The sequence below is a fragment of the Ambystoma mexicanum genome, chromosome 7q (assembly GCF_040938575.1).
Source record: "Ambystoma mexicanum isolate Mex_15411 chromosome 7q, UKY_AmexF1_1, whole genome shotgun sequence".
NCBI lineage: Eukaryota > Metazoa > Chordata > Amphibia > Caudata > Ambystomatidae > Ambystoma > Ambystoma mexicanum.
The window spans coordinates 23,751,188-23,778,687 of NC_090941.1; the positions used below are offsets into that span (position 1 = coordinate 23,751,188).

The window sequence follows — 27,500 nt, forward strand, 5'->3', positions numbered from 1 at the left end:
TTTGACTGCACGGTACACAAGCCTGTATGTGGATTTATTGGAGACATCCAGCCTTTCGCTTTCATCATAGCCGGAGTGCCGATGTAACCCGGATTGGTTTCCAGTCCTATATAAATATATATATATTTAGTACCCAGATGCTACCAAAAAGTTATATTGAACTATTCTTTGTTAAATAGTCGTGCACCCCTGGTGAAGGTAAAACTACATTAGTGCTGCCACCAGGCTACTCACTAAAACCAATGTAGTTTGATAATTCAGCCTTTAGGCCAACAGCCATGTGCCCCCCCATCAGACAATACACAGAAAATGGTTGCAGTGGCAGGTGGGGCTTCAACAAAAGACTCTCTAGCCACAAAAATAATCCAGGCAACCTAAAAACAAAGTTAGGAGGGGGTGGGTGCAGGGCAACACAAAGTAGGGGTCCCATAAAATAAAACTGCATAGCCCCCATAAATGGTATTTTGCCCTGACGCATAGTAGTGATACGGAGCACACTTTATGCCAATGCAATCCCTATTGGTTGAGGGGACGGCAAAAGTAGAATGTACACTTGCATCCCAAACTCAGATTTTCAAGCAACCACCACTGGGTCCAGGGGGTCGCAGGTGTAATGGCAAAAGTAGAAGTTGGGTTTAGGTCAGCAACTCAGCATGGTGGCGGTTCCGATCCCGCTTCTGGCACTGTCCCAGCATCCTTGTGGTTGGACATGCCAAACGACCCAATACAGTAGCCACAACTTACCCAGACGATGAGGATGGGCCCTCATGACACAGCAGACTAAGTACAGCAGATGATCTAGAGATGAGGTGAGCTCGGCTCAGAAGAGCCCGAACAAGCGAGCAGTAGGCCGGCAGCAGTATAGCAAGTCAACAGCACAAAGGAAAGAAGACACTAGTTTTCTTGAGCATGTGTGGGTCTTGTGAGCTTCGAGAGAGTTGATGGACCGATTGGCACAGGTGCCAATATCTCTGAGGGCAGAGCGGCACGTGCAGGGCGTGTTAGTGACAAAATTGCTGAAATGTCTGTTTTAACTAGCCACAGCCAACAGTACTTCACGCCCGGTGCTGAACTTGCTCAAATAGCAGAAGCACTGACTGCAAGCATCGTTATTCACACATTGGTATGCAACTGCCCCCATAAATGTAAAATTAAAATCTGTTTAGAGAATGTTGCACTGTGAAAAGAGCCAGTGCCCTAGGTAAACTAAGAACACTTGGAAAGTACCACACTCGTTCAGAGATTCAGGTGTTGACCTTCGGGCTTGAACACCAGGCTTATGAGATCTCTTCTGGCTGCATGTAATGGTGAGGTTTTGGGTACATCCCTGTGACATAGATCATTCTGGGGACAATGGACCCAGCATTGTACAGATCTCGAAGCAATGCAGAGAGTAGCTTTGACAGTGTCCCTAAGCGGGGCAACACTGGCTTGGCGTTGTTGAGGCTGGCATCACCATTTATTGGGGGTGTTAGGGAGAATTCTCAGAAATTTGCTAATTCCCTCTACCTTAGAGACCTGAAGCAACTTTGCTGGATTTTGAGGAATTCATTTTTTTTACCTGAAGAGTGAGCCCCTTTTTCCACACACTCATGTATTTTAATGTGATTTTGAACACTGTTTCTCTTCTGGTTGTGGAGTCTAACTCCATAGGCATCATCATTTACATTGTGTCACACAGCAACTTCAGTGCAGTGGCACAGGGAAGTCTTCATATTTCCCAAATACCTACTGTGGGATAAACTACTGTTTCCCAGAGCAGTAAAGTGAAATTGACTTTACTTACATTTGTAACTTTCTAGACCCAGCACACACTATTTTACAATAGGGTGCTGGTGGGGTTACTTAGTATCCCCTTTGTCTAGCTTCTCATGTAACAATTTTATGTTACTCTTTCCTCACTGAATGGCTGGTGGCAGTGGTTTACTTATAACTACTGTGGTGTGCATTTACCGCAGGCTGCGTTTGCACCTGCAGTAAAGCACCCAAGGGTGTCATTTTTGTCAAAATGGCCTCGTCTTCTTTTTTGGCCATTTCTTTGTGAAAAGGTCCTTCTTGAGATTTACTCTGCGTGCCAAAGCCAGTTTGGTCCCATTGTTCTCTTTGCCTTTGGTGGGATTCACGAGTGAAACCAGGGTGTGTGGTGGGGGCAGGAAGTGAGGCAGGTGCCTGAAACTCCCTGTGCTTAGTCTCCTAGGAGACAGGAATGTACTCTGTGATGATTGTGATAATTGGCCATCTGACTGTCCGGCAAGGACCGCACCCTGCTAGGTGACTAACAGCTAGGCTGGAATTAATGGGAGAGAACTGAATAAAAGGCGAGGCTTTTGGCTTGGAAGGCAGAGTCGACCATTGGACAAAGGGAATGAAGAAGAGCTTGAAGAAGACGCCTGCTGCAACTCCTGGACCGTTGGTTTGAACGGTGAAGCCCTGCTGCTGTGCTGAAACTCCAAATTCGTATCGACAGAGAAGCCCCTGGAAGGACGAATTCTCCCTTTGAGTTGGTGGGACCAATAAACTCCAAAGTAAGCCACCTGGACATTCTCTCAGAGCTGGTTGCATTTCCACAGAGTTGCTGCTGGAAACCAAAACGCCAGGGAGAGGAACACCAGATTGTGTGCGTTGCTTTTAAGTTGGCCAAGAGCTCCAGGAAGATCCTCCGGACTCCCAGGAAGCAGGACAGATCGAGCCTGAGCCCCCTCAACAGAGTGCTGGACCCCAGAAGCAAGGAAAGTCCATGTCGACAGCCAGAAACCGTTGTGTTGCTATTTGCGGTAGTCAGGAGGAGCTGAAACACCGAAGTGCCACTTGTTTGAAGATTGCCGGTTGCGAGCGGTGACCGTCCCATTGCAGTGCAGGAGTCCCCAGAAGTCCTCCCTCTTGTCCCCACGACTGAGGTCCAGGAACAGTGAGATGTGCAGAGCTGCACAGGAAGAGAAGTCATCTGCTACATTTTTTCTTCAAGCCAAAGGTACTTAAATTCTGAGAGAACTTACCTCTTATTGTAGAGTTGCTTGCATCTTCTACGACTCACAGGCCTAAAGAGCTTGTGGCCCTACATTTTATTCTTCTTTTCTTCAAGGACTTCTAAAACACTATGCAAAGACTTTTCTACTTACTTACCAGAAGTACTTCAACTCATATAGACTTCTGCCCATTGACTTTGGCTTAACCTGTAACACTGGTCAAAGCCCCATTTGTTGCCAACACTTCCGCCGGCAGGCAGGCAAGTACCTCTCAGATTCTTTTCGCCCTATATCCAATGCTCAGAGATCTCTGCCTGTAGCCTATCCCTTCTAGGCACAACAAGGTATTTCGTACCCCACCACCTTAAACAATTACACCAGCATCTACTCCTACAACACACATGCCACTCGTAAAGACTTCCAAAAAATTGCTATGCTTTCCACCCACTGTAACCATTTGTTAACACCAACTATGAAATTCCATACTGCCCACGTATCTGCTTTGTCATAGTCTGTGTACAGACAGTACCTAATGTTTCACCTGCCCCATGGTGATATTAGACCTAGTAATATAGTAATGCCTCTTGATACACTGCCCTGACATAGTCTCCCATTGATTGTCTCATCTAGCCCATATGTGCCTTGCCATTTGTCACACTTAGCCCATATGTGCCTTGACATTGATTGTCTCATTTAGCCCATATGTGCCTTGCCATTTATTGTCACACTTAGCCCATATATGCCTTGCCATTGTCTCATCTAGCCCATATATACCTGCCATCTGATAGTTGTACCAAGACCACACGCGCAGCTGAGCTCCATATTGTTATGCTCAATTACCCACACTATATGCAACTTACTACGTCTCTCCCGACCTAAAGCGACTCAGTCTGTTGTATTTAGATTAAGCATTTAGGATACACCCCCTCTGCACTTACGCTTTAGTGCTGCCCTACAGACTAGTTTTAGTAAGATGATCAGAGCTTAGCATCATATAATTGTGCCTGCCTTAGGTGGCTGTGATTCGGGCTGTTAACCTAGTTGTGCCAACAGACTAGCTTTCTATGACCTGCTACTTCACCTGCCAACATTATAAGACTAGTTAGTCCTATCACCTAGACCCAGTGTACCCCTCACATCATACAATGTACCTAATATTGTCCAACCTAGCGTACTTGGGCACTTTACTCGCACTAGTGTTATTGCACACTGTCGTCTCCAAGAGTAGCTACAATAGACAGCTTTAATAACCTCCTATTGCCTCCTACACCAGCCAGCCATCAGCATAATCCACAGCTAACTACACAATGCAATATAGCCTTGAGAAATGCCAGACTACGTGCACGACTACCTAGAATCTTTGATCCCCTTATCAAATATGAAACTAACATCCGCCGAACCAAAATGGCCTCCGAACCCGTTCCCAAATCTAACTCTTACAATTATAAAAGACTTAATAGCTTTCAAACAATAAAGAAAAAACTACCACCCGTACAGCGCCAATAAACATTATCTCACTCCCTCCAACCGATTCTATACCTAAACTCAAAGGCGCCCTAATAAATGCCAGATCTCTAGCCGCCCATGCTATAGAAATATCTGAAGTCATCGCCACTGAAGGCTATGACTTCCTAGCCATCACAGAAACATGGCTCCATGAGGCATCAGGCCCAGCACTGTCCCTAGCTGTGCCTAACAACTACACTATCCTCAGAATGGATAGGCGTGAAGCTCGAGGTGGCGGACTAGCCATCATCGTCAAAACTAAGCTTGGTACGAGACTCACTCCCTCACCGGTCACCGAATCTTGCGAGATAATGTCTACTAAAATACCTACAGCCAATTCTTAAACACTCAACCTCCACTTGATATACAGACCTCCTGGTCCCATCAAGACATTCATAGAAGACTTATCTACCATCCTCTCAGAAAACCTAAAAGACACCACCCAAACTTTACTACTTGGCGATCTCAATATAGGCTTAATGACACTAATGATCCACAAGCCACAGCAGCTTCTAACATCCTGACAGAATTGGGCTTCTCCCAAAGAGTGAATGAGCCCACGCACACTAAAGGGAGAATCTTCGATTTGGTTGCTGACCACAACTGCAACGTCTCCACCCTTACTATCTCACCTCAAATATGGATAGATCATCATCTGATATCATTCACACTAGATACTAAAACTCACAAACTTCAACAACTCTGTGCACCACCCGCAGTTACCAGAAATAAAAAAAATATGACAGACAAATTGCTCCCTGGCATTCTACCTACTTTAAATGCTCTACCAGACAATCTAGATCCTAACGCCTTAGTTGAAGAATTCAACAAAATCATGAACAAAACCCTTGATAATATTGCCCCATTAAAGCTCAGAAACCGCAAACCACACAGCCATCTGAATAATTGGTTCACCCATCTCCTAAAAAACCTTAGACTAGAAAAAAAAAATGCGAAAATACCTGGAAACTTCCACCTACTCTGGAAAATAAATTGAAACTAATCAACATCTCATCTCAATATAAAAGAGATCCTCTCAGCAAAACAAGAGGCTTACAATAACAGAATAACACAAACCAACTAGAGCACGAAAGAATTGTTCTCCATACTTAGAGAAATGGAAAATCCCATAACGCCTCAAGACAACTGTCTTAAAGATAAAAAATGGTGCTCTGAAATCCAGTATGCATTATCCAACAAAGTCCTAAATCTCCAAAAGAAAATAGAATCAAAGAGACACTAGCCACCCCCACATTGCCCACTACAAAAATACCGTCCAAAACTAAATCGTCCACCCAATTCTACTTCTCAAACGTTTCCATAATAGAGGTGGAGAAAGTAATACTTGGACTGAAGCCCTCAAGCCCTCAACTGCAAAGGCGATCTCTGCCAAGCACAACTTGTAAAAGATGCTGTGCGGGACCTAGCACCATTTATCACTAAGCTGATTAATGCCTCCTTTACCTGCGGCACTATCCAGAGTAACTTAAAGGAATCATGGGTGCTCCCACTCCTCAAAAAGCAAACCTTGGACCCGCCTATACCCACTAATTATAGACCGATCACAACTGTTCCGTTCCTCCTGAAGATTCTGGATAAGGTTGCATATATCCAAATCTAGAACTTCTCGAACTGAACCAACTACTAGGCTCCCGTCAATCCGGTTTCCGTCCACTACACGGCACAAACTGCACTTCTCGATCTTAAAGCCCAAATAGATAAACTACGAGACACTGGAAAACCGGCACTACTCCTCCTATTAGATCTGTCTGCCGCATTTGGTTTTGTGTAACCACTTAGATACAGCAGCACACTTCTCCACTGAGGCAATAGTGTGGATCCAATCATTCCTTAGCGACCGCACCATGAGGGTCTTCTCACCAACAGCAGCTGCAGACCCCACCCCCACCCCCATCACCTGCGGCGTGCCACAGGGCTCATGCGTTTCACCAACGCTATATAACATCTTCACTAAGCCCCTGTTTGATGACTTGGACCATCTCGTTATCACCTACACCAATTATGCAGACGATACCCAGATCCTTCTCCCACTTACAGGGGACTATGATGAGGACCTAGCAATGGTGAACAGAATCTACAGCATCGTTCAGGCATGGATGGCCACCCATGGCCTATGCCTGAACGATGATAAAACAGAGCTTCTCATCCTGGGCACCACATTCATCATCAACAAACGAAGTACAAATTACTCTTCCTTCATCATTGATGAGTACTGTATCCAAGTAGCCAAGGAAGCAAAAACACTAGGTATATACCTTTACTCCACATTATCATTTACCAAACAGGTAAATACTCTAGCCTCATCAACAGCTTACACATGTAAACTAATCAGAGCGGGAAAACAATTCTTATCTCAGAAAAGTTGCCTAACGTTAGCCAGAGCTTTAATCATCTCTGAACTAGACTATTCTAATGCCCTGTACATTGGAGCAACTAAATCTACCATTAACAAAATTCAGATAAGCAGAATAATGCTCTTGGAGCAGCACTGAACATTCCTAAGAGAGAGCATATCTCAGAAACGAGAAGGAAACATAAATGGCTTATCACCTATGAGAAAATTAGACTTAAAACTGCATCTCTCACACACAAATCACTAAACAATAAAGCTCCACAATACTTAGCGGATAGATTCTCTAGAACAAACTCTGTTAGACAGACTAGCTAACACCAATCGCTTCAAGTACCCCGATTCAAACTCGCCACTATAGGTGGCACTAGCTTCCCAGTCAAAGCCGCTCAATTATGGAACGAGCTACCCGTCAGTGAGAACAGAACAATCCTTTACCAATTTGTAATCAGTTGGTTGATGGCGACAAATGTTAAATGAATGTATGAATTTGCTCCCACATGCTTTTACTTGCATGCCTGACACAACTGTTAATCCTGACACATGAATGACACGCTGTAACCTGTAACCTTGCACTAAGCTGTATGTTTTCTTAACCTCGCACTAAGCTGGACGTTTTCTTACCTCCTGCGCCCTTATACCCCAGGGTCCGGTGCGCATAATAAATACTAAACAAACAAACTGAATAACTCTGCTTGGGGGGATCCAAAAGTATTTGCCTGCTTAAGAATATTTGTGGTGTCTTGTTTGTTCTAATAACCCTTTCCTTTGACCGAGTTCTAAGAGTATTCTAAATGCAAACAGTAAGATATTAATGTCCCCAGCACCCTAGCTATTGAAGTCACCTGAGGGTGTAGGTTGTTGCTGTGGGCCATCCCAAAAGGGTCAGTGTGTGTAGTTTTGAAGTGTATTTTTGTGTTGCCTTTATATTGCTCCCTTCTGAATAAGGCTTATTCTAACTGACTGATAAATTAATAATTGTTTATTCAAGAAACTTTGTGTACAAGTGTTTATTTGAATACTTGTCACTGTTGATTTCTGTGTAACTCCACTACAGCTCACATTGACTCCTCTTGAGATAAGCCTGGCTGCTCAACATGCTACCAACCTGTCTAATACACACTTATACCAAAGGTTCTGTTCCTATTGCCAGGAAGTCAGGGTTGTTGTAGTGCACTGAAAGGGTACTTCATACAATCTTGCCTAACACGGGACAATGTATATGCATTCACATTACCTCTGAAAATATGTGTCCCAGTTGAAAAAATGGCATACATGGGTTGCCCCAGTAAAACACATTTTGATCATTTGTATTATGGAGCAACACTGACGTCGAATATTTTTCAGCTGGTGTCTCAACTTTCAGGGGAATATGCACTGCCTCTATAAAAAGGTAATGCCACGATTGTATCATTTCATTAGATAATGAAAATTGGATCATATCATTCTCTTGAGTTTGATCTGAAATTAAGTTCATTTTTCTGGCATAATGAAACTGAAGATTTGGTATTCAGTTTAGAAGGGTTTAGGTAAAGTGTCCAAAGGAGCAGCGTTTGAGGTAGTTCACAGTTCAAATGAATAGGAAAGATATACCCTAAAGCAGTGACGGATTGTTTCAAGGACTATATTTATTCGATCTCTAGTGACCGTGCCACAAGGCAGTGAATGTTTAGCCTCGAATTACACAGGTCTTTTAATGTCTTGGAGTTGATTGGTCCCACCAACTCAAAGGGAGAAGTCGTCCTTGCAGGGGCTTCTCTGTCGATACGAATTTGGAGTTTCAGCACAGCAGCAGGGCTTCACCGGTCAAACCAACGGTCCAGCAGTTGCAGCAGGCGTCTTCAAGTTCTTCTTCGATCTTTTGTCCAGTGGTCGACTCTGCCTTCCAAGCCAAAAGCCTTGCCTTTTATTCAGTTCTCTCCCATTAATTCCAGCCTAGCTGTTAGTCACCCAGCAGGTTGCTGTCCTTGCCAGACAGTCAGACGGCCAATCATCACAATCATCACAAGTGCATTCCTGTCTCCTAGGAGACTAAGCACAGGGAGTTTCAGGCACCTCCCTCACTTCCTGCCTCCACCACACACCCTGGTTTCACTTGTGAATCCCGCCAAAGGCAAAGCTCCAATGCAAACGGTCTCGTCTGAATGATTTTACTTTCAGCTGTAGCACTGTACTGTCATCCTCTGTGGGTATAAAGCCTCCACTCCCGTATTTCCACTTTACATTTAAAGATGTACTTTTCATCTGTTTTGGATGATGTTTTTCATTCCCCGATGATTCAATTGTACATTTGAGGTGCTTATTTTTCAAAGTTCAGGCGTCTGATGTTGACCAAAGTTATATCCTTAATTTTTGCAGAACTGTGAGTTTCAGGAGTCGTGTATTGCCCCCTAATTCAGCATGGATGGAAGATGCAAAACTGAAGGGCTTGCAGATTTGTCATCCTCAGGTATTCTAAAAAGTTATTAAATATATTTGCTAGTAAGTAACTCCGTTAAGGGCAGTACATTGATTTTGAGATTTGCACTGGAAGTTTTTTTGTAGATTGAAACCAAGTTGAAAGTAATGTTGATAGTCAATCCATAATCAAAGGGTAAGGAAGCAATGTTAAAGTATCCAGCAGTGTGAGGAAACCTCTACTAAGAACAAAAGCTAACACAGCTTTTTGTGTTCCGTTGGCTATAACCCCCCTCAGCAGATCCTAAATTATGGTTTCATCTCTTAATGAAGTACCAGAAGAGACTAACTATTTGCACATCATTCAGATCACTATCCGCAAGACAGTTGAAATGCCAGGCACATTTTAGAGCAACATCAACTACACTGGTGTCTGCCTCATTGGGCATCATCAATGATTGTTGGGTAATGTTCAGAAATGTAGGCTACCTTTTTAATCAGATAATGTTCCCAATATAAAAGGTCTCTGGTGTGAAAGGTAATTGTGAGGAATACATCATAATTCATGGGTTAAGAATCGGCTTGTTCGATGGTCAATAGGGTTATGAAAAGCCAAACTTATTGGCCCTGCAAAGGTTTCATATAGAAGTCGGAGTACACAGCAGAGCGGCTGAGACTAGAGAGATAAGGGGTTTAGAATAAAATACAATTAACCAATACAAGAGCATGACAAGCAATGATCATCCATACATGGAAGTACAAACCTCTCTATTTAGCAACACATAGGCATTAAGCCACAGATACTGAAAGGTGAGTAAAAGCCATATATCCACCAATACAATCACAGCGGTGTCCTGAATGGGACAGACGACACACTTTAGAATTTACAGTTTAAAACAGTAAGCCATGTTTAACCTGTGCCGTATAATATTATAAGGTATGTGATGAATAACTAGGTGTTACTTCTCCCAGGGGGGAGCCCCGTCTCATGAGGCTAGGGAGGTGAGGCCACTACCTAATAGTCCCCCTAGGTGTGGTATAATGCAGGAGAACATCCAGGGAGGAACTCCCCTCCTGAGGACAAGGACGACCACCAAATACAGACCCTATAGTCACAACAAGAGTGCCCATTCACTCAGTCACCACACTGACCACACAACCCCACAACTTGTCTTGGGAGGATAGCTCAGGGGCAACATGCTCGCCTTGGAAGCAAGACAACACGGAGCACCACAGGTTCGATCCCCGGGTCCGCGCTTAGAAACCTCTGGGTATTAAGCGTGTTATAAATAACCTATCCTATCATATATCACAACCTCTTATTGAGCATAAAACTGTGCTATATTAATACCTCCAAGATGGGTCCTTTTGAAAGTACTGGGAAGAAGATAAGTTACATGAAGAATACTTTTTTCTCAAGTACTGACACGAGGGGAATGCGCGCAGGCATGAAGATGGATCCATGGAACTGGTAACAGCCTTCTAGCCTTCCACAAGGGAATAGACATTGGAAGAGTTTAAAAACCAAAGAAGGACTCTGCATGTTGTCGAGCCAGCCCGGAGCAGCAGAAGGGCAGGACAGTCAGGTGCGAGAAGCAGCAAAGACTGGAAAGCGTAAACCACCAGCCGGAAGCGGAAGAGGGCCCGCCAGGACCTGACGCCGATCGGTCCAAGGCAAGGCAGTGGTACAAGCTCCAGGCGGAGGTGGACCATGCGGCCCCAAAATCGTACCGATACTGCAAGGAGCCAAACCAGCAACCGCAGGAAGCAGACGACTGCAGAGATTGTACCGAAGGCTGACTCCAGTCAAAGGAAGAGCCATCACCATATGACTGAGTCCCAGAAGGTGATGGGAGCTTCGAGCAGGCTGTTTGGGACAAGGGGATTCAAGGAGGGTTGCTGCAGCACACTGTGAAGATCACAAGGCCTAAAGGGGGTCCAAGGAAGGTCTGGGACCCCATCAATACTACAGAGTGCATCTGGGAGGACTTCCTTGTCACAGTAAAACTGTTATAAAGCATGTAAGGGTCTGGGACCCTGTGAATTTCAGCAAAGCAAACTTTAGAGGAAACCTTCCTCCTCGTCTCATTGGGGAGACGACTGACCACCAGAGAAGGGTATGGGACCCTGAAGAAAGCCAAGAGGGCATCAGAGGAAACCTTCCTCCTCGGCTCACTGGGGAGTCCACTTCCCACCAGAGACGGGCCTGGGTCTCTAAAGAGAAGTCGGGTGAAGGGAGTAATTCCCCCTGGTCCTATTGGAGACTACCTAAGTGCACCCCAGGAGAAGGGAGTCATTCTCCAGGGCATTGGATAAAAGACTGAGTGAAATCCATGAGCCACGGGAAGGGAGTCATTCCCCCTGGCATTTTCTATTGAGGAAGCACCATTGTTGGACACTGTAGAAGAATCGGGAGAAGGGAGCCATTCTTCTGAAGCAATAACTTTTTGTTAGTTTATTCTTTAGTTATAGTGTAAGTGTTAGAATAGAGATTGACACAGAATAGCAGAACTTTGATATGATGGACGTTCTGACAGTTCCCTTAGTTTTAGTTCAAGGCAGGGAAACCCCTTGTAGAAATGGGGATAGTGAGGTTTTCTACCTAAGAGATAAGTCAAACCACAGCCATGCCACCCGTGTGTCAGTCACCTCTTTCTACTCCCTTACAGGGAACAACTCTTTTAGAAATTGAGTGCACCAACATTAAAGGTGCATTGTCAGGTTTGGATAGTTGGGTAGGTTTAGTAAAGTATTTCAAAGTTCATCTAGGAAGCACCAGATCCCAAAGATGAGCTAGATATATGGGCAGAACAATACATTTCTAAGGTTGCAATGACCTGTTTCATGGGTAGGAAAGGAGCAACTACATATCACAGTCCTTCTGCATTTATTTCTGTTTCTATAGCTTTTTCTGGAGTCATGCCCTTTAGGGACACCCCAGAGAGGATGCCCAAGTAGCTGCAGGCTAAGACTTTACACCCATTGAGCTGGATGGGGAATTTTGTGGGTGCTCGAACGGGTATGCAATACAACCCTTGAATCCTGAGCAAGACAGTTAACAGCCCAGCCCCTAGTAATTTAGCTCAGTTGGGGACAACTGTTCTCAGAGTTGTATGTCCAGGGGTTGCAGCTGCAGAGAGTTCAACTGATTATTTTGGCAGTTATGTTGGCTGATTTGTTCCTCTCTGCATCATTTTAGATACAATGAGCAGCTGAAGTGTCCAAACACAAGGTGTGCAGACAAGAGTCGAGGACTACAGGGTACAGGCTTCTCCATTTGGTAAATAGCAGAAAAGCAGCGAGATGCCAGGCTCACATTAGGGATGCACTGCACAATTCACAGTACTGGATTGCACAAAGACTCAGCAGCAGAAGTCTCCCCTTAAGTGCTCCAGCACCAGTCCTATGATGTACTTCTGTGGCTGCATCTTTGGATACCTAGCTCTAGTGGTTCACTGCAGAATGGCTCCAAATCCCACCCCGATCGACAAACCAATAGAAGGAATTGCAACATTAAAGCTCTGAGCCGATGACTAATCATGGCTACTTAGTTCAGAAACAATTATGACAATGTTTGGTTTTGTGTTTTTAGTCTTTAAGCAACCCCTCAGGTAGACTTTCGTTTTTATGCATAATCTCCTCTATCTGTGAGGCCCCCAGGACTTTCTGCGCTGGACTACTGGGTTTGTCAGTTCTCCTGAGTGAGTGGGAACCATTTTCCCCACTTGCTCATTATTTTACTCTCTATCGTTGGTATCTTTTTGCATTTCTTTTTCTATACCTTTTTCTTGGAGTCCTGTCTCCCACCATGCAGGGTGGGGAAGGCCTTTGTTTGACATTTGTCTTCGGCAGTTTGTAATGGGGAAGCCTACCCAGGTGCCAGTGTATCTGTGAGGACAGGAAGCAGGGGAGGACTCTGAAACTCTGCTGGTCTTTGTCTTCTGATGTGCCTTCATCAAAGTGCTCGACCGATAAACCAAGACTAATCGACCAGGCTGTAAACGGTCTTCACTGGTGTTTGGAAAGATTGTATGCAGTACCCTGTGGGAGACTGCACCAGCCTTGTCCTTTTGGCAATAGTTAACCCAACTTTTGGTATAAGCATGTACTACACAAGTTGGTAGAGTGACTGAGCAGCCAGGCTTATCTCAAGAGGGGTCAATGTGAGCTGTAGGGTTATAACAGAGATTCACAGTGACAGGTATTCAAATAAACACTTACTCTCAAGGTTTCTTGATTAAACAATTATTTTTTAATTTAACAGTCCGTTGACTAAGCCTTCTTTAGAAGGCAGCAAAAATATGTAACACTTAATATACTTCAAAATACACTCTTTCAGTTTCAATAAATCAGTAGATACCCTTTTGGGATGGCACAGACACTTCCTACACCCTAAGGTGACTTAAATAACTAGGGCACTGTGGACATTGTTATATCACTGGCACATTTAGAGCAATACTGAGTTTGGTGTCAAAAGGTATATGCCAGGGAATAAAACGATGGTTAGCAAATATTCTTAAGCAGGCAAGTACTTTTTGAACCCCCCAATTCAAAGTACAATAACCCTTTCCCAGCTACACAAGTTATATAATGTGTGACTTTTGTTGAGGGATAGTTAAAGCACAAAGTCAGAGGTTAGTAGTCTATCAGGGAGTCAGGACAGCCAATGCCAATTGAGCAAAAGTCTTGGGGAGACGAAGCACTTCTTGAAGGTAAGTAAACTGTCTTGGACAATGTTTTAGAATTCTTTGTAGAAATGAAATCACTGTTGGGCCACAATCTGGGAGGCTTGTGAGGGACAAAGCTGCAAGCAACTCTGCAAAAAAGGGCAACCAAGACAAGTCTCAACTGACAACTAGCAAGGCTACACAACAAGAGGTAAGTACCCCTTAGTTTACAGTACCTTAGGTCTGAAGAAATTGGTTCCAGCTGGCTTCTTTTCCAGTTGTAGTATGGCAGATCCTGTTGTTCCCGGGCCTCAGTCGTGGGGACAAGAGGGCGGATGTCTGGGGACTCCTGCACTACGGTTTGAAGGTCGGCGGCAGCAATGGGCAAACTTCAGATCAGCTGCACTTCGCGGTTTCAGTTTCTCACAAATAGCCCCACTGCAGTTCTTGGATACCTTATGGACTTTCCTCGCATCTGGGGTCCAGCAAATCAGGCTTGGTCCGTCCTTTCATGGGAGTCCGGAGGATCTTCTTGGAGCTCAGGTCTGACTTTAAAAACGATGCACTGGATCTGGGGTTCCTCTCCCTGGTAATCTGTTCCTGCAGCAGCAATGGAAGTAAAGCCAGCTCTGAGAGGATGTCCAGTTGAGTTCGCTTTGGGGTTGATTGGTCCCACCAACACAAGGGTCATCCTTGCAGGGCTTCTCTAGTCGAGGCGAATTCCAAGTTTCAGCAATGCAGCAGGGCTTCACCGACAAAACAAACGGTCCAGGAGTTGCAGCAAGAGTCTCTTCCAAGTTCTTCTTCGGATTCCTTTGTCCGGTGGTCGACTATGCCCTCCAAGCAAAAGACCTTGCCTTTTTATGCAGGTTCCTCCCTTTCATTCGCAGCCTAGCTGTCACTCACACAGAAGGGTGGCTGTCCTTCAAGGACAGCCAGCCAGCCAATCACCTTTGGGTGCATTCCTGTAACCATTGGGATTAAGCGCAGGGAGTTTCAGGCACCTCTCTCACTTCCTGCCCTGCCAGACACGCTGTATCCAGAGGCAGACTTCTCCAGTGAACCCTGCCAAAGACAAAAGGAGCAAAGGCACCAAACCTAGTTTGGCACACAGATTAAATCTCAAGAAGGACCTTTCCAACAGGAACTGGCGAAAAAAGAAGACTGGACATTTTGACAAAATGGGCACACATGGGTGCTTTACTGCAGCTGCAATTGCAGCCCAAGGTAAAAACACTCAATGGTAGTAAAACGTAAACCACTGCCACCAGCCATTAATTGTAGAAAGGGTAACGTAAAAATGTTACATGAGAAACAAGACAAAGGATATACTAAGTAACCCCTCCACTATGGTAAAATAGTGTGTGCTGGGTCTAGAAAAGTTACAAATGTAAGAAGTCGTTTTCACTTCACTGCTCTTGGAAACAGTAGTTAATCCAAGAGAAGGTATTTAAACCTTTGGGAAATCTGAAAGTGTTCCCTGTGCCACTGCACTGAAGGTGCTGTGTGTCACAATGTAAAAAGGTGATGCCTATGGAGTTTCAGACTCCAAAACCAAAAGAACCACAGTTCGAATCACAGAAAAATACACGAGAGCGTGGGAAAAAGGTCTCTCTCTGGGATAGAAAATGAAAAGTCCTAAAGTCCATCAAAAGTGCTGGGGGTCTCTAGGTAGAAGGGAATTCACACATTTCTGTGAATTCTCCCTAACAACAACTGGTGCTTGAGAAAAGGTACCAAAACTGCAGTGCTGCAAAGAATCCTTTGCTGGGCATCCCTCCTCTTGACTTCTCCTGCGAGATCCACTGAAGTGTCCCTCCTCTCGTCTCCACAACAAAGAATCCGGTGACCGGTTCTGCAACTGCGGCATCAAGAAGGTGTCTTGCTGCATCACTGTTTTCGCACCAAAGGTACTGTAAGACTCAAGGTATAAATCACCTGGAGTTGCTTTACTGCGCCTGTGTTGCTGGAGTGCTGATTCATTTGTATGGGAGTTCACACATGCACATTCGCCCAGCCCTAACGCTTGTGCACCTTCAGTGAGCCTTCTCCGAAGGCCCCAAACCCCTTTTACCCACAACAACTGTTAATTACTTGCTACATAAGATTTCGACAAGAACCCTTTACTTTCTACAGCTTGTGCTTTGCCTTTTTGACCTCAAAACTGACCCTGAAATACTTAATTACTAGATGGTGATGGACTACCAATGCCGAAGGCCTCTGTAAAAGAATTACAAAGTAACTTACCTTGTGTTGGTGTTGTTTCACAATCTTCTTTCCTGAAACAAAGTATTACAAGTCTATTACAAAAGTGGTTTTACTTAACTGTGAATTGCTGATTGGCATTCTGAAAAGTATTACTACAAAAGTAATTTACTTACTGCATTATCAGTTAGTTTCTAATTGTGTTACAGAATCTATTGTACTTACTGTACTGCAGAAAAATCTTTGCCTTGGTGTGTGTATATGAATAAATCATTATTTTAATATAACTTTAAGTGTGTTAGTGTTTCCTTGGCCCATGTGTATGCTCGAAGTTCTTTGTACTGCCTAGAGCCCTTTCTCCCACCTAAAATAAGCCTGGCCGTTCAGCCATTGCTACCAGCAAAACCTGTGTGGTTCAGGCCTATATTAAGAGTTGGTGCTATGTATCCCAAGGGCGAGTCTTCTAAAGTCCTACCTCAGGTGGACTTTTGTAAAACTCCCTAACGCCCCCACCAGACCAAACTGGTTCCAGTCACAGAAAAGGCCTATTTCCGCCTTCTCACCACAGCCTGCAAAGAGGAATGGCCATTGCATTTCTCTCCATGGAATGAAAACTGCCACCAGGTCAGTCAAACACAAAGACTGGCCTAAAAGAAATGGTCAGCCATTTCGAGCACCATGTTGCACAGAAGGTTGCCACGTGAAACAAAATGGGGCACAAGAGTACACCCAAAATGGTTACGAAAAAAGGTACCTCTGACACAAGCCTGTCTGGGCTTCATTAAGTGTAAAAAAAGTCAAAAAAATAAAAAGGGGGTGAATAGGTCGCCCTGCACCACTTCCCTATTAGTAGTACATAGATCTGCTCGGATCAAGCTGCATCTTTGTTGCCGAATCTTTTAAAAGGCCTTGGTTTTAAACAATATGTAAAAATGGCTACCCACTCTGGGGGGGAATATCATGGACTGGATTCTGTCAAGAAAGCAGGATATCTCACCCATTGATATACAAAGTTGTATTTGGTCAGACCATTTCCTATTACAGTTTGATATTATGTCTTTAGGTAGGCCAATTAAAAATGGTCATCCAAGTCTAAATCCTATCCCATCAAGGAGTACCCAGAACCTCACACGTGAGGCCTTCGAATCCTTAGTAGTCACTCAGTTGTCATCCTGGAAGATAATCTACCTCTGGATGGCCTCACTGGCTGTTTCCGATCTATTACAAATGATGCCTTTAACTCCTTAACTCCATTACATATTATGAGTAGTAAGAAAACAAATGGCAACCAGTGGTTCTCAAATGAAGTGTTGGAAGCCAGGAAAATTAAACGTATGGCAGAACATAGTTGAAGGTTTACAAGGCCGCAGCTAAAAGTTTTAAAGAAGCTGTTTTTAAAGCCAAAGAGCTTGAATTTGATGAAGAGATTAGTTCAGCTAAATCCAATTTGAGAGGATTATTTACTATTCTATATGAGTTAAAAGGTACACCAAATGAACTGCACACAGTGATTGATAATCATTGGATTCATTCAGAAAATCAATTTGCATCAAATTGGCATTTCAGTTTGCTTAAGCAAGCTCTCAGACTTTACATTGGTGACTCCTGATCTGTGCTATAATTATCTCAGATCCCTCTACAGCCTATGTCTTCAGACAAATGTCCGAAAGTGAGGTTCTGGAGATTGTGCATGGAATGAAGCCTACCTCCTGTAAGAGGGATGTGCTCCCGGATTCTTTCTTTAAAGAAGTCTTGCCTTCTTTGGTTCATCGGGTCACCGGCTTTATAAATGTCTCCTTTTTGGAAGGCTCCGTTCCGGACTGTCTGAAGGAGGCATTGATAACGCTTCTCCTAAAGGAGAACATGAACCCAAATGACCCGGCAAGTTACAGACCAATAATGAATGTTCCCTATTTGTTAAAGTTTAGATAAAGTGGCATACAAACCAAATCAGGACTTTGTAGAACAACAAGGAATTCTTGCTACGGGGCAATCGGGGTTCCGGCAGAATCATGGTACGGAGACAGTATTGCTGGATTTGAAGTTTTAATATTGCCAGAATCATTGACACGGGTGGTCAAGCACTACTTTTCCTTCTTGACTTGTTGGCCGCTTTTGATTTGGTGAATCATGAGATGCTGGTCGGGCTGGGAAAATTTTTAAAGCCACCAAATGTTTTAAATCTTTTCTTGGACCAAGGATGTCAAGAGTGGTCCAGAACGACTGTCGGTCACAGCAGGCTCTTATTAATTGTGGAGTTCTGCAGGGCTTATACCTGTCGCCATTATTATTTAACATCTATTCCAGACCTTTGTGATGATCTCTGTGGCCTGGACATGCAATTCGCAAATTATGCGGATGACACCTAGATCATCCTGGAAATATCTGGGTCTCGCATGAAGGCCCTAGCAAGGGTAAGAGAGCCCTTTTATGCCATCAAAGTCTAGATGGCAAATTCAGCCATAAACGATAAAAAAAAAAAAAGATTCTTATTCTTGGCACAAATGTAAAACTGAAAAAACTGGACTCCCAATATGGATGCTTCTTGATTGAGGGCAAGAACATTTCTGTTTCAGAATATGTAAAAACTCTTGGTCTTTTTTTGTCTCCCAACTTGCCTTCAAGAATCACGTTTCATATGTGAGATCTTCATGTGCCTATAGGACACATCTGTTGTGGCAAATTCGCCCCTTTCCGTCTGTAAAAAAAAATAGGTTTCTAATAGCAGCAGCAACTATAAACACTAAATTAGATGATTGTAATAGTCTACTGGTCGGTACCTCCCAGACAAACATTAAAAAGCTTCAAGTAATTCAGAATGGAGCAGTTCATGCAGTTTGTGGGCTTTACCAGGCTTTACCGGCGGGCTCCTATTTCTACTGCCCGGCTGAATCTGCACTGGCTTCCTGTCGCACAAAGGATACAACTCAAGGCGCTGAGTCTAGTTAATAAATGTCTGGCAAAGGACGCTCCGTCGTATCTCTGCTCTTGCATCAAAAGAGCCCCTATCGGGTGTACTCTACGCTCAAATAGGGACACCTTCTTGGTTCAACCTTGCTTTTCGTTGAAAAGGATTGGAGGGTCTCGTTTTGATTCATGGGCCCCCATCACATGGAATGCTTCGCCGTGTTCCATCGGTTGCACAATTCAAAAAAGGCCTGAAAACATATATTTTTGACAAACGACATGACTGAGGACGTGCAATGCCGCTTGTCACTGATGCCATCTGTTTTTCTGTAGTATGTCTTGTGAGTGCCCTGAGGCCATTGGACGTGCTGGTGCAATATAAAACCTCTATAGAATAGAGTAGACCTAATGCAGGGCACAGCCCACTCCCACCGCTGGTAACCTTAAGGAATGACTAGTGCCGTCATAACAAATGATTTAAGCCAGGGAGTGAATTTGAAAAAGACCTCCCTCCACAAATCAGTCCAGTATTACATAAGCCGTCTGTAGATATGATGGGCGGTCCCATTAAAGGGGATTGGAAAGGTGCAAAAAAAGTCTTAACCACATTATTATTCATTAACATTTTAGACCCTCCACGTTGGCCCATCCGTACATTTTATTTTTTCTTTCTTTTTCCCTTTTCAAATGTGCAGTTGTAGTTTACTTTTTAACCAATGTCCTGTGTATATGTATGCGGGATGGGTCATTTGGGCATTTCCATTACCTTGATGGCTGTTACTTAATAATTGCTAATTCAAGATGAGGAAACCATGTCCCTGAGGGAGGTAGAGCAGGAGAGTGAGACCGAGAGGAAGGGGAATGGGCAGAGAGAGCACACAACTAATTAACTTCTAATTAAGTTAAACAAGTTCTAAAATGTATTGTTAACATATATTTCACTCTAGCTCCTCTATTCTGCTACTGAACATATTTCTTTATCTTCTCCCTTTGAACTCTGAACAGTCGTATTTACATTTCGAGGGGATTGGGTCCTCCGACGTATTCCATATCTGACATGTAATCACCACAGCTGTGCTGCTTCGGAAACTTTTTTCGGCGTCCTGCGTCGATGACGCCGATGCGCCGTCGTCGAGGACGTCATCCGATGTGATAAGTAGGACGCACGACGCCCGTAGCCTCAGTTCTGTTTTTTCCGCGAGCGTGTTGCTTCGTGTTTCTCGGTTAAACGCCTCGACTCTTTGGAGTTCTGTTCTTCTCGGTTCTTCGAACCTGTTCGTTTTGTGTAAATCCTTCGTGTGAAGATGTCTTCTACTTCGTCTTCGACCCCGCGTCCGGGTTTCAAGAAGTGCGGGGAGTGTGGGTCCAAGATGTCGGTGACGGACTCGCACGACGCCTGCCTCTGGTGCCTCGGGGAGGCCCACGACACGGATGACTGTATCGACTGCCAGTCGCTCACGTCCAAAGCCTTACGCGAACGTAAGAAGAAATTGTCGGTAGGTCGGGTGTCCAAGCCCCGGAAGTCGAAGTCTGCGGGGCTTTCGACGGATGATTCGAGGGGTGACTCTCCGCGTCATCGTCGGAAGTCTCGTGGGTCTCCTTCTAGGAGTCGGTCTCGCCACTCCTCAGCCTCTTCGAGGCATTCTCGGAAGCGCCGACACCGGTCGTCTTCCAGGTCCTCTTCGGAGGGCTCTGCCCAGCACATCGCTTACCCCACCAGCCGTGCGACGCCGGAGGAATGGGCTTCCTTCGGGAAGAAGATGCTGGGGATTCTTGAGTCGCAGGGTACTCAGCCGTCCGCGCCCCCGAGTGGGGTCGGTCGTGTGAGGTCGAGAGACACCGCTCGCAAGAGTGGTCGGCACGAGTCACGGGAGAGGTCCCGTTCGGACAAGGGGACTCGTTCTCGACGTACCCGTTCCAGGTCCCGGTCCTCGGCGCGTTCGAGACCGTGTGCACCTGTGAGGTCTTCGAAGAAGGCATCGACGTCTGAGGCGTCGAGGGCGTCGACAGGCTTTCTCGAGGCTCCGGCTCCGAGGAAGTCGTCGATGCCGTCGACGCTCAGGTCGTCGAGGAACACGCTCGGGGCTCCGGCCTCGAGGGCTGTGTCGACGCCGCCGATTCTGGAGGCGCTGCATCTGACGTCGACGCCGATTTCCTCGACGTCGATCCTCTCGGCGCCGATGCCGGTTCTCTCGACGCTGGCACCGATTCGCCCGACGCCATCGACGCCTTTCGTGTCGGAGGTACCCCGTGGCACGGGTGAACCCCCTAGGAAGGCTCTGGTTAAGAGCAAGCACTCTAGGGTGCCTTCTTTTCGCCACCTGGACTATATTTCAGAGGCGGATGAGGATTCTGATGGCCTGGTTCCTAGTGAGGTTCCAGATGAAATTGTCTCGGGCCATAGTCAGTTTGACGAGTTGAGACAGTCACTGCATGATGCCAGTGGACTGGACACCTCTCCGGAGGTGGAGTTTTGTAGGCCTGAGCCTGGCTCTCATGCCGATTCCTCGTACCGGCGCCTTATGGCTAGGGTTTCTGAGTACTTGGGATGGTCTGCTCCCCCAAGGGAGTTTGTGCAGGATGATCTGACGGACATCCTTGATGTTGGTCCCCCAACTGACCCGGTACTGCCATTCCATATGGCTTTACAGAGAAGGGTGGCGGCGGCTTGGACTGCTCCGGAGAGTCTCCCGGCGGTGGGCAGATCCTTGTCGCAAAAATACCGTCCAGCCAGTAGCAACCCCTGCTACTTGACCAGGCACCCCACTCCGGAGAGTTTGGTGGTGCAGGCGGCCACGGCCCCGGCAAAGCAGGCGTCGTACCCTACCATCCCTCCTGATAGGGACGACAATCGTTTTGATGGCTGGGCGAAGAAAGTGTTTTCTTCTGGTGGTATGGCGCTTCAGGCGGCCAACTCCGTTTGTACCTTGTCTCGTTTCACGCACACTCTGTGGAACTGTGTTGCGTTAGCGGCTGAACATATTCCCGAAGGGGATGAACGGGATGGTTTCCTTGCTATGGTCCAGGATGGTAAGGATGCCATGTGTGAGTCCGTTCAGTCAGGTTTGGACTTAGCTGAATGCGTCAGTAGGTCCATGGCGGCGAGCACCGTGATACGCAGGTTTGCGTGGTTGCGGAAGTCGGGGTTTGCTCCGGATGTGCAGTCCCGGCTCCTCAACATGCCCTTTGACGGTGAACACCTTTTTGGCAGCAAGGCTGACGAGAGCCTTGAGAGGTTGCAGACCTCAAAAGCTGCAGCGAAGTCGTTGGGCGCTGCAGTTCGCCAACCTCCACCTTTTCGTCCTAGGGGACAGCAGTGGAGGGGTGGTTCCTTTCGCTATTACTCGTCCTTCAGTAAAGCGAGAGGAGCTGGCAGTCAAAGAGGCCAACGCAGGGGTACCAGAGGTGGACGACAGGGTACCCGTGGTGCCATGGCTGCTCGGGCAGTTTCCTCTTTGCCCTCGGGTAACGCCGCAGCCGCTCCCACTCAGTCATGAGGCCATGTCCCATGGTTCGCTGGTTGGGGGAAGGCTGGCGCAGCATCTTGTAGAGTGGCAAGCCATTACTTCAGATGTGTGGGTTCTGGAGATCATAACCCACGGCTACTGTCTTCCCTTTCGGCACAGGCCTCACGACAATCCACCGGGGAACCTCTCTTTGCGGTGTCCGGATCCGCTCCTTGCGCAGGAAATTCAAGCCCTGCTGGAGAAAGGCGCCATAGAACTGGTGCTTGTAGCGGAGAGGAACAAGGGATGGTATTCCCCTTATTTTTTGATTTCCAAGAAAGACTGGGGATTGAGACCCATCATGGACTTGTGCGGTTTGAACAAACTCCTCAGGAAGGACAAGTTCAAGATGGTTACTCTCTCTCAAGTCCTCCAGGCCCTTCAGCTTCAGGACTGGTTGGTGTCACTCGACCTCAAGGATGCTTACTTCCATGTGCCGATACATCCCAAGCACAAGAAGTACCTGAGGTTCGCGGTTGGCGACTCGCACTTTCAGTTTCGGGTCCTGCCGTTCGGTTTGACCTCCGCCCCGAGGGTTTTCACCAAGCTCATGGTGGTGGTGGCAGCGCATCTCAGGCAAGGGGGGATTCTCGTCTACCCCTACCTGGACGATTGGTTGATCAGGGGGAGCTCTCCCGAGCAAGTCCTGGATCATCTATCCGTCACCTGTCACTCCCTTCACAGGCTGGGCTTCTCCCTCAATTTTAAAGAAGTCCCATTTGACGCCAACACAGCGGCTCCAGTACATCGGAGCAGTGCTCGACACTTCCCTGGGGCAGTGTTTTCCTACCCAGGTAAGGGCTCTTCACATTCAGCAGATGGTGCACAAGTTTCAGCATGCCCAGACGCTCCCAGCGTTCGAGTTCTTGAGGTTGCTCGGCCTCATGGCATCCTGCATTCTTCTGGTGCCAGAGGCTCGCCTGCGGATGAGATCTTTGCAGTGGGCACTCAAGACGCAATGGTCGCAGTCCTCTGGCAGGATGTCGGACTCGATTCAGGTGCCGTCCTCGGTCGCCCGGGACCTTCTGTGGTGGGCCGTCGAAGGCAACTTGATGAAGGGGGCTCCATTTTGGCTTCCCTGGCCGGAGGTGACGATCGTGACGGATGCATCCCTCACAGGATGGGGAGCTCATGCCAACGGGCTGACAGTCAGCGGTCGTTGGTCTCCGTCGGAGTCCAGACTCCATATCAATCTGTTGGAACTGAGGGCCGTCAGGCTAGCCCTGAAGGCTTTTCTGCCGACTGTGCGAGGGAAGAATGTCCTGATCCTGACGGACAACACAGTGGCCATGCACTACCTCAACAAAAAGGGGGGGGGCAGGGTCACTTCCTCTGTGCAGGGAGGCGATGCAGCTCGAGTTCTGGGCCATCCAGCAGGAAGTTTCGATCTCGGCAGTTCATCTGGCCGGAGACGAAAACGTGACGGCGGACGCTCTGAGCAGGCAGAGCGCGATCTCTCACGAGTGGGAGTTGGCTCAGGAGATTCTCCTGGAGATCTTCGCCCTTTGGGGGACCCCTCAGGTGGATCTCTTCGCCTCCAGTGTCAACCGGAAGTGCGAAAGGTTTTGCTCGCGGGAATTTCCTCCAAAAGGAGCCTTAGGAGACGCGTTCGTGGTGGAGTGGTCTTTCCCGCTGCTGTACGCGTTTCCTCCGGTCCCCGTCATCCCGCAAGTGCTGCGGAGGTTACGGAAGTTCGGTTCCCGAATGATCCTCATTGCTCCGGCGTGGGCTCGGAGGACGTGGTACCCGGACCTTCTCGACTTGTCCATCTGCCCTCCAAGTCGTCTTCCCTACCGAGACGATCTGCTCTCACGGGAGGGGGGTCAGGTTTTCCATCCAGAGGTCAGATCCCTCAACCTTCACGCTTGGCTTCTGAGAGGTTGAGGTATAAGGATTGGGACCTCCCTGAAGACGTGATGGAGGTGTTGCTTTCGGCCCGAAGGCCGGCAACAAAGTCTCTGTACCGTTGCCGTTGGCGTAAGTTCTGCGACTGGTGCAGAGTTCAGAATGTGGATCCTTTTGCATGTGACATCCCCATGGTTCTGTCCTTTTTACTTTCTTTGGCCCACAGGGGCTTGCAAGTGGGTGGTTACCTGGCGGCGCTGTCCATCTTTAAGCGCTCGTCTGAAGAGTGTTCTTACTTTAAAATTCCTTTAATTTCACAGTTTCTGAAAGGGCTCACTAATGTGTTCCCTCCGTCACCTTTCCTGGTGCCCGGTTGGGATTTAAACCTTGTTCTTAGGTTTCTTATGGGTGCTCCGTTTGAGCCTTTACATTCTTGCCCTTTGAGGCTGTTAACTCTGAAAACTGTGTTTTTAGTTGCGGTTACTTCCGCTCGCAGAGTGAGTTACAGGCACTTTCAGTTGAGCCACCCTTCACTGTATTTCACAAGGACAGGGTTGTCCTTCGAGTTCGTCCTTCTTTTCTTCCGAAGGTAGTGACGGAATTTCATTTGGCCCAGAAGGTTGTTCTTCCAGCATTCTATCCTCCTCCGCATCCTGGTAAGGAAGAGGAGAGGCTTCATAGGCTTGATCCTAGGAGAGCTTTAAGCTTTTATGTTTCACGCATGTCCCGGGTCAGAGTGGACGATCAACCCTTTATTGGTTACGCTGGGAAGCGTTTGGGGCAAGCTGTGATGAAACAGACTTTGTCTCGCTGGATTATTTAGCCATCTCGGAGTGTTACCGCTTGGCGGGAAGGGACCCACCGGCTGGCTTGCGGGACCATTCTACCAGGGGTGTGGCTGCATCTACTGCCCTGCAGAGGGGTGTTCCTATTCGCAACATCTGTGATGCAGCCACCTGGGCTTCAGTACATACATTTGTACGTCACTATTCCCTCGATTCCATCCGAGGGCAGGATCTGGCCTTTGGCAAGGCGGTCCTTTGCTCTGCTATTTGATTGGCTATTCTAAATTTTGATTCTAAATTCTTTCCCTCCTCCTTGCTCTGGTACTGCTTTGGGAGTCTGTCATAGATATGGAATACGTCGGAGGACCCAATCCCCTCGAAGAACAAGTTACTTCTTACCTGGTAACGTTCTTTCGATGGGATGGTCCGACGACGTATTCCATATCGCTCCCGCCCTGCCTTCCCCGCTGCAGAATTTCTTTTGCGATGGCAGCTTACGTTCCGCAAGGCTTTGTCTGACTGGCAGTTGACTTATGTCGCACGTTCTGGGGGAAAAAACTACAACTGAGGCTACGGGCGTCGTGCGTCCTACTTATCACATCGGATGACGTCGGACGTCGGAGGAGGTCCTCGACGACGGCGCATCGACTTCATCGACGCAGGACGCAGTCGCCGAAAAAAGTTTCCGAAGCAGCACAGCTGTGGTGATTACATGTCATAGATATGGAATACGTCGTCGGACCATCCCATCGAAAGAACGTTACCAGGTAAGAAGTAACTTGTTCTTCTATGTATTTGTTTAAATAAGACTTTACAAAAAGAACTTTCAATGTTTATTGAAAAGCATACAGTCCTCCTCCCCTCTCGTATACCTTTCCCAGCCTCCCCTCACCATCAGTTAAATCACTCCAAATATCATTAGTAACCTTTGGGGCCGTTCTAGCCAATGCAGGTGCAAGGAACACGGATGCTTCTTGCTTTCCATGCCCCAATTACATGCCCCCTTTCTCAAGTACCTGCCTACCAGTCTGCTGGCATCAAACAATCAAATGGCTTCTATGGAAAGTGAAAAAGGGTCTGGCTCTCGAGTGCCCTTTCTTGAATTGGGCTAAATCTCCTTTCATGTAAGGAGGATTGTGCTAATGTCCTTTTTATGAAAGGAGATTTCTGTATAAATATACGCAATTAGCGCATGTGTGCAAAAATCTTCTGGACTCAACCCTCTGGTGAGGACTGTGCCACCTTCTTACCTAATGGTAGAACAGTGTGTCACCCAAAAGAAAAGAACACTCTCCACTACTAGACTTAGCAGAGCAGACCGGCTTAACCCTTGGAGGAAGAAAGGCAAGGAGAAAGGTCACTATTACCAATGGTCACCAAGGAAGAACACACTACACTGGTATACTGAAAAATATATACTTTTATTACCAGGCCACACGTATAATATCTGAGAGCAAAATAAGTGCAGAGGTGAAACATAACCCACAATGGAGGATAATGTAGTTTAAAAAAAAAAAACAGTACATGGGCAGTTAAGACCCAACTCGTTTTTGACACTAAAATGTGAGCACCATACCTGGTGCCAGACACTATGCATATAGACTTTGAGAGGTGAATACACAGTAAACCCCTAGATAAAAAACACACATTGTTTTCCTGATGTTCTGGACCGAAGATGCCATACAGAAATGTATAGTACAAATGTACAGTGCACCATAGTTACGTTTTAGAGGTAGGAAAACGAGTACACAACATCCAACAAAGCTAGGAGAGCTAGAGTCAGGGATATGTTTTAGACTTGTGCTACCTAAGGCCCACAAGGGCATATTTCCTTCCAAGGAAGGAAACCGAAGTAGCAAGCACTGCCACGATGTATATCCTAAGGCAAGAGGGTAACTCATCATGGGTCATTGTGTAATGGCTTCAATCTATGGAACATATCTACATTTCTTTCCAATTATTCTTTTATGTTCAATTTCCCGTTTATTATAGCCTCCATCACAACCCACAATGTCGTACAAAAAACAGGCTGTTTTTAATCTAAATATTCTGTTTTTATTTAAAATAATAATAAAGAAATTAAAGGTAGTCCCCTAACTTTCACTGACTATGTTCGACTTGTATGCAGGCAGCTTGTCTACAGAAATGAAACCAACCCACCTGCTATTATCTCAATAATGTTTACATTTACTATGCACACAAATATTGATACGCATAAAAGTCCATCTCATAACTATCCTCGATAAAAGATTTCAGACCTCTCCAGAAATGATCATCGAAATTAAGAAATCACAAAACTGTTCTTAAATTCCACTTCACAACCATTACAGTATACTTAATTTTCT

At 46.3% G+C, this 27,500-nt stretch overlaps 1 protein-coding gene across 2 annotated transcripts in view; it reads left to right on the forward strand.

Annotated features, from left to right (window-relative positions):
- Positions 1-27,500, forward strand: part of ACOT9 (acyl-CoA thioesterase 9) — an 872,728-nt gene that overhangs the window by 498,777 nt on the left and 346,451 nt on the right. For both annotated transcript variants that reach the window (XM_069639309.1, XM_069639308.1), the window contains one exon: positions 9,202-9,292. In XM_069639309.1, the coding sequence (XP_069495410.1) occupies positions 9,202-9,292 (91 nt within the window). The remainder of the gene's footprint in view (positions 1-9,201; positions 9,293-27,500) is intronic.